This window comes from Marmota monax, unplaced genomic scaffold (genome assembly GCF_021218885.2).
Source record: "Marmota monax isolate L192 unplaced genomic scaffold, Marmota_monax_Labrador192_F-V1.1 WCK01_AAM20220418_F8-fsc00004, whole genome shotgun sequence".
NCBI lineage: Eukaryota > Metazoa > Chordata > Mammalia > Rodentia > Sciuridae > Marmota > Marmota monax.
Genome location: NW_026692881.1, coordinates 6019915 through 6031266, shown reverse-complemented (window position 1 = coordinate 6031266; position 11352 = coordinate 6019915). Strand labels below are relative to the sequence as shown.

The following is an 11352-nucleotide window of genomic DNA, read 5'->3' as shown; positions in this document are numbered from 1 at the left end:
CTCTTGGACCTGGAATTTCTTTAAATAAACTACAATGCCTCAGAGGGGCATTGTGTATCAGGACTTATTCCTTAAGCTGGCAGCAGAGGGGCACAGGGAAACACACAGGGAAAGATGGAAGCAAGTGCTCAAAGATTTATGTTTTGATGTGAGCCACTGGTGTGTGTTTGTGTGTGTGAGTGTGTGTGTCTGTCTGTCTGTACTCTAGGAATACTTTAATTCACTGGGAACATGCATTCTTGCAAATATTTCAGTAGTAGAAATCTAATAATGAAACAAGCTTGGTGTATTCTGTTGTGGTCTTATTTTAAATTGAGCATTGAGGGAATGCATTATTTTAATTGTAACTCTGCCAATATCTCTACCTAGAGACCTGTGGCCATTTCGTCTTCAGTGAAATTTTTGTCCCCAAGAAAGGATAACAGATTGAGTTGTGATGTAGTACATTCTTGGTTATCAGAAAAATACCCATGTAGATTTTGAGGATTTTGAATTGGTGAATATTCATGATGTGAGGAAAAGCTTGATACACACTACCATCTCAATCAATATTGTTTATATACATGCACAATCTAGTGGACAAGTTCAACTAAGCTGCTTGAGACTAGATGACTTTGTTCTTTGCTTGTGTTTTTATTTTCCTGTAATGTGCAATTAACTTTTAAAAAATAAAGCTATTTTTTTAAAAAAAAGTGAAAACAGTGGGGACTGTAGCTCCATGGTAGAGTTCCACTCAGTTCAATCCCCTGGTCGGCGGCCCCCCAGAAAATCAGATTGAAGTGCAGGTCACAAGTGGAACACATACACACACACAAACACACACATACACTCTCTCTCTCTCTCTCTCTCTCTCTCTCTCTCTCTCTCTCTCTCTCTCTCTTTTTCCAGGGGAGGAGGAGGAGCTGCTTCTTTCCTTGTCTTATTTATTTATTTACTTACTTATGGTCACCAAAAAACTTGCTAGAAGCCTCCTGGCTCCCTCTAAGCCAACCTCTCCCCTCCTGGTCAGAGCTAGGCCCTGCACCCATGCTGAAGGCACTCACTCAGAAGAACAGGGGATCAGCCAGTGCGAGGCCCACTGGAATTTACCCTTGAGTCACACAGGGCAAGGATGTACACCAGAAAGTCTCTGGGGCTCTTTTGGACCACCCCCCACCCAGCCTTCCTCTGTGTCTCCATGCCCTCTCTTCTGATCAGGGGTCACTTTTCACAGGTGTGGTCCCCATGGGGATGCTGGTGCTGCCTTCAGACTGCCCCAGGTGTCTCTTCATGGACCTTTCTTTGAGCTGGAGGGAACCAGCTTTGGCTCATTTTGCAGGCTTAGAAAGTTCTCCTTTTGGGGACAGTCAGCCACAAGGACCTGAGCATACAACTGGGCACCACCCTGGGGTGAGGATGGCAGAGGTCAAAGCCTGGAGAAAAGTGGCCACCCACAGCTAGATAAATGCTAAGAGCCAAGTATATGATGCATGGCATTTTTGGTTCAAAGGTGATGCCAGCTAGCCATTGAGATGATATGATTATGTTAAGATTTGCATTCATATGGATATTGGACTCCTGCTGTTCACCTGGGCCTGCTACCGGACTCCCGGAGAGTTCCCATTGGTTGGGGAAGTACAGTAGGAGGGAGTTCAGGGGGAGGAACGCTCTCTGGCGGTTCCGGGAGGAGGCCGCGTGGGTGGATCGAAAAATCTTCCCGGGCGCGCGTACTGGACATTGGCGGCAGTTTCAAAAAATAAAGTTTGTTCCTGCTTGAGTGGCTCGTGATTTTGTGCCCAGCCAGACTGCAGCAGATAAAGGAGGGAATCAGGAAGGAAACACTGCCATCTGCTAACAGGCAGGGGAAGGCCTGGGAGGAGGTGGGTGTGGTGGCCTCTAGTTCCTGGACAAAGAAATAACTGTTTTCCTCCAAATCTTCCCAGAACTGGAAAGTGTTTCATAGTCACTTGCTTTGTTTTTTAAATTAAAACAAAAGTCCTAGTGTGCATGCAGCAAGAAAGGGTAGTCAATGGGTGGACGGAATTACAGAGCAAAGTTGTGGAAGTGGGATCCTCCTGCCTCAGCCTCATGAGTCTCTGGGATTACAGGCATACACCACCACGCCTAGTGACTTGACTTGTTTGTAATTGGGTTACTTTATTATGGACTTGTAGGAGCTCTTTATATATGATGAATGTTAACCTCTTATCAAATATACAACTTGCAAATATTTTCTCAGCTTATGTTTTCACTTTGATGATTGTGTTATTTGATGCAAAGAAGTTTTTACATTTGATGCAGTTTACCTATATTCACTTTGTTACCTGTGCTTTTGGTGTCAGATGCAACAAATGATTGTCAAATCAAGCATCATGAAATTTTTCCCTATTTTCTTCTAAGTGTGTTGTAGTCCTAGGGTTTTTCCCTAGAACTGAACCCAGGGCTTTGTCCATGTGAGACAAGCATTATAACTACTGAGCTATATCGCCAGCCCTTAATTTTTATTTATTTGTTGAGTTTTCACAGATTTCAGAAGTGAGCCTTGGATAAATATAAATCCACCACAATAAAACAACATTAAAAAAGCTTCATGGACAGAAGAAATAAGCACTTTAGAGCTCCACTGAGCTGAATCTGAACTTGTGAGTGTTCTATATTTAGGATGATGAATGTCCCCAGAGGCCTATAGGGTGAAGGCTTGGTCCCCAGCCTATGGCACTCTTGGGACATGGTGGGACATTTAGGCAATGGGGCCTAGTGGAAGGAAGGTAGGTCACTGGGGAGCACTGGCCCCCAGCCCTTTGCTCTTTGCGTCCAGGCTTCATTGCAGTGACAGTTCCCCCACTGCCTGCACTCACCATGATGTCCTGCCTTACCACAGGCCCAAAGGCACTGGGGCAAGTTACCATGAACTGAAATCATGAGTCAGAGCAACATTTTCCTCCTTATGTAAGTTCATTATCTCAGGTGTTTAGGTATGATGACAGGAAACTAGCTCAGAGTCCCACCTTGCTGCATTGTCATGAGAACCATAAATACTGATTAATTTAATCCTAAAATTTTCCATTAGAGAACATGATATCAAATCATGATAACAAAAACAGGAAGATGAAGGCCTCTGGAAGCTACTATACTAAAACTTTACCCACAGGTAGCTACAGATACTGTTTATGAGACTTCTACCTTTTCACATCAGGTGTTTATAAGACAGATGGTCAAAGCATTCAATCCATAAGTTCCAAAGTAGGAGAAAGGAGAGGTGACCATATCAAGTGACCATCTCCCATTCTCATAATGCCAGATAGGTTTTTTTCCTTGTTGGTATTTTACTTTTGTTGTTAGGTTTTTTTTACTTTTGTTGTTGTTTACTTTTTGTTGTTAGGTTTTTTTCCTTGTTGGTATTTTACTTTTGTTGTACTGGGGATCAAACCCAGGGCCTCACGCATGCCTGGCCAGTGCTCTAACACTGAGCCTCATCTCCACCTCCGCACACCACTTTCAATTTGTCTGGAGACCAACTGCAGGGGTATAAGGTTTCCTCAGGTTTTTGAAGGAGATGGAAGGCTATAGTTAGGCAGACTCTTCAAACAGTCAGGAATGTTGGGGTCCATTCTGGTCTTGACATTTTTTGCTGCTGACCTCTGCATACACAGCAGTTTTCTCATTGCTTTCCTAGAGAAGAAAATTGTTAGCGGTCCTTATTCCACCATTTTTGCTGACATCACTTTCGCTTTTTATATTGTTTTTATACCATGCATAGTTTGATGGAAGTTGATTTCATGCCTCCTCATTGCAGAGCACAGACAGCAAAGGAAAATGTGAGATGGAAGTAAAACAAAAATTGTTCTTTGAATGGTTTCAGTAGTTTCCCTTTACAATTATTTTTTATTTATTTATTTTTATTATTAGTTGTTCAAAACATTACAATTATTTTTGCAGTATGAAATCGAAATTATTCTACATATATATTTTACAACTGGTTGACACTTTGATACAGCCTCATGATATATGTAAATTTCCTCTTGTTTTTAATAGCCATGGAGTATTCCATTTCAAATATATGCAATATTTCTTGGCCAGTCCCACTTAATGGCCATCTGGATCTGAATCCCATTTTTTTAAACTAAGAAATTTATAATACAGTAGAATTAATAGGTATCAACTCCATCTTGTGTGTGACACGCCTAATAAACACCAGAACTTGCCATCCATTTGATATCTGACTAGCATTTTAGGGACTAACAACCTTTCACTCTTAAGACAGGCTCCAATAATACTGTGTGGGCACTTTAGGCCCCTGTGTGTATCTGTGCTGACCGGAAAAAGAAAGTCCTAAAAACCAACAGGCATTCAAAGAAGGTGTTCCAGTTTACTCGGCCACCACAATAATTTTAGCCCTCTGAGCTTAGATTATAGAAAGGGGAAGATCAAAGTCATCAGGAACCAAACTGAGATGCAATGCCCAACTCTAGCTGGACAGTGGCAGGTGTTCCGAAGATGAAACTTTGGATATTCCAGGGCCATTCAGAAATTTGTGAGGCCAACTCTAGAAAAGACCGGAAATATAGTAAGCTACTAATTCCTTCTTTAATCATAGCACCTTCCTTCTAATTCCTAAGAAAACAGCTCCCAGCTCTATTGTTACACTTCATTTCCTCTTTTGTATTCCAAAACTTTTAAGCTCAATGCTACTTACACATGTGTAAGTTGTGCAGTACTGACTTGCTATTGACAAATGGACCTGACACAAGGCCCCAGCGGAGATATAAGAGCAGCTGCTAGGGCCAATCAGCAGTGGACTGAGGGCCTCCTTGACCCTTCTTCCACAACTATACAGCAGAAATGCTTGTCGGAGCTTCTTGCAGAACATGAAGCAGCTGAGTGGGAGCCTGCCCTGCCAAACTTCTCATCAGATTTGTCTGTTACCTTCCTTGATCCTGCAAGAACATATCAGGGAAGACCCAAAGAACATGCGAGATGAATTCAGGTACTCCCTCTAAGTGTCCTCCAAGCATGGAGGTATCTGAAAACTGTAGTTTCTGGGGAAAGAGTCTTTTCATGGAGCACAGGATGGAAAGGTAGATCATGGTAGAACACAGGTTTAGCATGAGTGAGGTGATGCAGTAAGAAGGAAGGAGGGAGAGAGCACAGATAACAATGGAATAGTTGGCCGCTCAGGCACAGAGGTGACACATGCCTGTGATCGCAGCTACTCGAGAGGTTCCTGGAAGAGGAGGATCACAAGTCCAAGTCCAGCCTGGCAGTTTAGACCCTTTCTCAAAATAAAAGATGTTAAGGTTTGGAGATGTAGCTCAGTGGCAAAGCTTCACTGGGTTCAATCCCCAGTACCAGGTTGAGGGGCAGAGAAGCTGCCTTCTGACAGGAGAAACCACAGAAGCATCAGATGCATCATGTGACTCATCCTAGAAAGCGACCTGACCTACAGGCAGGTGCTTGCCCTGCTGGTGGGTTCTCCAGTCGAGGTACAACGAAGCCAAAAAATACCTTCTCAGGGACTGGAGGTGCCCTTCAGTGGTAGTGTGCATGCTTAGTAAGTGTGAGGCCCTGAGTTCAGTCCCCAGCACCCAATCAAAAACTTTGCCTAGTGTTTCCGTTGAAAGACGAATAAGTCAGAGTCAGTGTGCACATTTCACAGCTTTTTATTGAGATTTAGAGAAGGTTGGCTGTGGAAGCCAAAAGGCTCACTGTCCTGGTGTTCCCAGGCCCTCTATGGCGTGGGTGACAGCATCTGTGACAATGTTGGTCACACTCTCAGTGACTTCCTTCGCCACTTTCTCTCCCGACTCTTGGGCATTCTTTAAGGCTTCAGCAAGGGCTATCAGGAAGAAAAACAGAGAAAAAGTCAGGGTGAACCCCTTGCTGTGCTCAGCATGTCACCTTGAGAGGCAGGGGGCTGGGGCAGTCTGACAGGAGCAACCCTGGACACATCCCATGGAGCAGAGGCAGAATAAATTGAACCTCGTTCTCCTTGGACTGGGGTTTTAGCTCAGGGGTAGAATGCTGACCCAGCATGCACAAGGCCCTGGATTCAGTCGTGAGTACCACAAAACAAATTTGGTTTTATAGCCACAACAACTTGCCTTTCTTCAGTTATGAATGAGACTGAGTATCTGCTCATGGATTCACTGGCTACTTATTTTTATTTTTGTGTTTATATCTTTTGTTCTTTTTTATATTGGGTTGTTAGATCAGATTATCACTTCTATTATAAATATTTTGCCTCCGTCTGTGGCTTTTGTGTGTATGTAGTACTGTGGATTGCACCCAGGGCTTAATGCATGCTGGGCAAGTGCCCAACCACTGAACTACACCCCAAGTCCTGTTTATTTTATTTTGAGACAGTCTCACGAAGTTTCCCACGCTGGTCTTGAATTTACACTCCTTCTGCCTCAGCTTCCCAAGTGGCTGGGAATACAGATGAGCACCACAGCACGGGGATTATCATTGTATATTTTAAATGTTTTGTCCCAGTGTGCTGCCACATGGACTTTTGTGACCTTGTGTTCATATTCCTCAGAGAGGACTACCTGGATGGAACCTTAACAGGAGGATTAGTCTGAATTGACAATTGCATCCACAGATAATTGCACACCAATGGAAAGGATGCAACTCTGGGGATTGGGGCGGGGGACAGGTTCTGACCTGGTTGGTCAAAGAATCCTTTGGCCCCAATTATCAATACTTTCTTCTCCCCTTCCTGCATCTCTTCAACTTCTGTTCTTTTTCTTGTAGAAATAGGAATTGAACCCTGGGGTGATTCTATTGCTGAGCTACATCTTCAACCCTTTTTACTTTTATTTTGAGACAGGATCTCCCTAAGTTGCCTATGCTAACCTCAAATTCACAATCATCTTGCTTCAGTCTCAGTGGCTGGGATGGTAGGCATATGCCACTATATGCTGGACTTGTTTTTTTTTTTTTTTAATTTTCATTCTGAGTGCTGAAAATTGAATCCCAGACCTGATGCAGGATAGGCAAGCTCTCTATCTCTGAGCTACATTCCCAGCGCTTCCTACTGTCCTTCCAACCTTTTCTTTCTTTTTCTCTTTCCTTTCTTTCCTTCCTTCTCTCCTTCCCTCCTTCCCTCTGCCCCACTCCCCAACCCCAGCCCTCAGTACCTTTCTCTCCATCCTCAGTGGCGTGCTCCACCACGTCCTTCACCGCTTCCCCCACAGCATCAACTGAAAAAAGGAGACCAATTCAGAGGAATTCAGAGACAAAGTCACCATGCAAGCCTGCTGCCCTTCCCAGCACCTGTGGCCACCCAGGGTGGAGCTCCATGATGCCACCCCCAGCCAATTCAGGCTGGCACAGAAGGGCCTGGCTGCTGAAAGGGAGCTGAGGAAGCCCAATGAGGACACAGGGCCCTCCATGCTCCTCAGTCTGGCAGGGACTGAGAACAGGCAGTTTGACACAGAAGGTCTCCCAGGTCTTCAGAGAAAAAGATTCAAACGCCAACTGCTCTCCAAACACCTGTGTTCCTCACTTGTACCCAGGAGCCTCATCTGGCCTGTCCTCTCTTCTACCACGGATGCTGGATTAGTCTCCACAGGTAGAGAGGGCTGCTTGGGGCATGAGGCTCTGAGGGCTCCACCCTCAACTGCCCTCCCCAGCATCTGCAGCCCATAGCTCCATCTCTCCTGGTGGGGTGATAGGCCAGGGTTCCCAATGGGCCCTCAGTGGGCCTCAAGGCCTGGCCTGATTCCTGGGATCAGCTTGGGACAGGCCCAGTCGAGCCTGCCCTGACCCCACACATGGGGAAAGAAGCCCTAGGTCCTTATCGGCTTCCTCAGTGGCCTTTTGAGTGCGACGGGCCAGGTTGTCAGCCGCTATTTGCCCCAGGAGTCCCAGCATTGTGCAACAGCAGGCAGTGACAGACGGATGCTGGGGACTGAACCAGTGTGCTTTTATATAGGCCTCTGATGTCTCTCTAAGCACCAAACCCTCACCTGACCTGTAGGAAGCTGGGCAGGTGAGTCACTGGAGAGGGCAGCAAGAGGAAGAGGCTGGGTGGGGCATGCCAGTGCTGGTCAAGCACCTCTTGTATGAGACACCCCACAGTGCCCCCACCCATGTCCTAGGATCCCTGTGCAGCAGAAGGACAGGGATCAGTTCTGAGGCTGGGGAGGAGAATTCAGCTTGAACAGAGGCCTGGGTGCTCTAGGGGAGTACAGCACTCAGAGACAACTGTCCTACAAGCTCAGACACTCCTATGTAGCTGGTGAAAATGCCCAGGATTCCCTGTCTGCTAATTAAGGTTCCGAGTGTGGCCTAGTTAGGATTTTGGAGTTTTTAGGGATGTAGGGACTCAGGCATCCCCTGAGGTCAGGCACACAACAGTAGTGGCAGGCTGAGGTTGTAGCTCAGTGGAACAGCACTATCCTAGCATGTGTGAGCACTGAGCTCAATTCTCAGCACCACATAGAAACAAATAACAACAAAGGTCCATCAACAACTAAAAAATATTTTAAAAATAAGTAGTAGTCACCAATACCCTTTCCATTCTTAAGGACCTTGGCTCTGCAAAACAAAGGAGGTCACAGCCTTGAGCTAGGTAATCACTCTGACTTTCCAGTCAGTTGATTATCATTCACTCATGCTCCTGAGTGGTGCAGTACTGGGGCAGCCAACATGTGGAAGAATCCTGGCCTGTCTGCACTAGGGGGATCAGTCTGTAGGGGAGGTTCTGCAAGGTCAGAAGGTCACCTTCTAGGTCCTAGAGTAGACCCAGGAGGTTCTTGGGACCTAGCTGGAATTCCACAGAAAGCAGCTTCCCTGGCACCTTACACATCACACATGGCACAGGCCAAGTTGCTGGGAGAGGTCAGAGCTAAGGCCAGCCTCCCTGGGGTGGGTCAAATATGCTGTGGGCAGCAGCACCTCAGGATCCTGAGGCCACAGCCCCACATGTATCACTGCCACCTCCCTTGGGCAGAGGTGGATCAAGGCTTAAACAATTTGAAAGAGGCCTCGTTAACAAAAGGATTACAATAATTCTCCGCTTGCAAGTTATCCAAGTAGATACCTATGACCCAAGGACCTGGGAAGAACCATGAAGGTGGGGACTGTGGAGCTTAAGCAGATCCAGATGACCCTATGCTGCCCTTGTTACAGCTCCAGAGGCCACCCAGGGCAAGGGTGGTGGAGGTCGGGGAGCCAGGGAAGCTGATGGGACCCATCAAACCCCTTTTCTGTTTCCTTGGAGGTTGTGTGTGACTCTCACCTCCATAGTGGTCCTCTCTGCCCCTCCCCTGAGAAGTGATACCCACCCGCTTCCAGACCCCACCCCACAAGCCCCAGCTAGTGTGCTTGTCAGAGATCCCCTCTCAGGAGCTCACCAGCCCTGACAGACCCTCCTCAGAGCTCAGCCCCTCAGCAGGGCTCTGTCCACAGGAGCCTGCCTGGAGCCCTGCCCACTGCAGCCTCTTTGAACAGCTGCCTTTTCCCCTCCCTCTCAGATACTGCTGGCCCTTCCCATACCCTCCTGTCCAGGAGATCCTATCCCTCTTTAATACACTACCTCAAGGTGACCACTCCAGTGAGGATGCTCTATGGCCCTTTGCCTAGATACAGGTTCCAAATGCCTGATACAGAGAAGGCAAGGGACCAAATTCCAGGACTGGACGTGGCCACCAGACTTCTGCTCTGGCCTGGGTCTAGTCCTGCTTGGTTTCCCAGCTCCAGCTATAACCAGCCCCTGTCCTCCCAGCCCATCCCACAAGCCCCAGCAGACCCTCTACATTCCACCCCAAAGGCTGCATAACCTCACCAGCAACCCTCCTAACCAGGAATGGATTCTGGTCTGAGGGGCTGAGCTCAAACAACTCCTGCAAGAGAACAATTTCAAGTGTCTGGATCAAGTTGAAGATGATTCAGGTGGGGCCCACCCTCCACCACCTCATCTTGGAAGAGGGCCCCAACAGAAAGGCCTTGAGCACAGGTACCCATGCTAGCATATCCTGAGTCAGAAGGACAAGTCCATCTCCCTTGGACAGAAGAAATCTGGCTTTGACAGGAGTAGACTAATTCTTCAAGAGGAATTTCTACAATAACTCAGTCTGGCAAAGAATCTGTAGGCTAAATCATCACGTGAAAGAGAGCCAATTTTTCTAATAGCAATTTGCAACTTAGCTATCATCGGTTCCCTTTTTAATGTTTATTTTGTTTTCAAATATGTGAGGCTCTCCCAAATGTCTGAAGCATGACTTTTATTTGTTTGTTTATTTTTTGGATAGCTGGTTTGAACCCAGAAATGCTTAACCAGTGAGCCACATCCCCAGCCCCTTCTATGTTTTATTTTGATACAGGGCCTAACTAAAGTGCTAAGGGTCCTACTAAATTGCTGAATCTGAATTTGAACTTGCAATTCTCCTGCCTTGTCCACCAAGTCCCTTGGATTATAGGCATACAACGCAGTACCTGGCTAAGCACAACATTTTGTTGTGTGGTTGGGGCTATAGCTTTCACAAACATCAAAATTTTGTGATGGTCCATTTTCCCTAGGCCTCCTCCTACTTCTGCTTCATGAATTTGAGCTCATAGTATGTGCTGTGCCCACAGATCCTGTGCACACTGACCCCTCCCTGCCACAGGGGATCCTCTCTCATCCAGATGCTGGACACTTGGCTTTTTAGTTAGCAAGGGAAGACGTGCCCAGCATAATGACTACATACATCCATGAGACAAGCAGGCTCCTGGTGCCAATCAGAGGACCCAATCAGAGGGCTAGAAATTGTCGTTCACATTGAGCAGTCTGGACACCCTCCTTAAAACCCATTTGCTGTACCTCAAATTTTGAACACTAAGTTTAAAAACCATCAATGAATCTTAATTTACAGTAATTATTTCTGTTATTTTTCTAGTGGTCATATTCTCTCTCTCTCATATATATATATATATATATATATATATATATATATATATATTAGTTGTAGTTGGACACAATACCTTCATTTTATTTTTTTATTTTTATGAGTTCCTTAGGATTGAACCCAGCATCTCGCACGTGCTGGGCGAGAGCTCTACTGCTGAGCCCCAGCCCCAGCCTGGTCATTCACTTTTGCTCTCTGCCCTTCCACAATTACAAGTTGGAATTCTGCTGTAAGAGCTGCTCCTTCTTTGTATTTATTCAACCCACTCCCTGTTTATATTAGTTTGGACTCATAAATATTTATTTTATTTTGTAGATTATAATCCAGTACTACTATGGTTTGGGATGAGTGTCCCCCATTGTCATGTGGCCTTTGTCCCCAGGGTGGCACTATGGGGAGGGAGTGGAGCTTGTAAGACATTGGGTCACATAAGAGGTCTTCAGGTCATTGGAGGCATGGCCTTGAAGAGGATTGTGGGACA

General features: G+C 46.1%; 1 protein-coding gene across 1 annotated transcript; it reads right to left on the bottom strand.

The window, feature by feature from the left end:
- Positions 1–5681: 5681 nt before the first annotated feature.
- LOC124096248 (protein FAM25C-like) lies at positions 5682–7854 on the bottom strand. The gene is made up of 3 exons (XM_046449929.1): positions 7785–7854; positions 7119–7184; positions 5682–5815 (listed from the first exon to the last, which is right to left on the bottom strand). Exons 1-3 carry the CDS (start codon positions 7852–7854, stop codon positions 5682–5684), a joined length of 270 nt encoding a protein of 89 aa, XP_046305885.1.
- Between the last annotated feature and the right edge of the window lie 3498 nt (positions 7855–11352).

Excerpts from the sequence above, each read along its gene's own strand:
- LOC124096248 (XM_046449929.1), bottom strand. The coding sequence starts at position 7,854 with ATGCTGGGACTCCTGGGGCAAATAGCGGCTGACAACCTGGCCCGTCGC. Across the intron at positions 7,185-7,784 it reads TCAAAAGGCCACTGAGGAAG|CAGTTGATGCTGTGGGGGAA; the intron begins CCGATAAGGACC and ends GTCTCCTTTTTT. Across the intron at positions 5,816-7,118 it reads CACTGAGGATGGAGAGAAAG|CCCTTGCTGAAGCCTTAAAG; the intron begins GTACTGAGGGCT and ends TCTTCCTGATAG.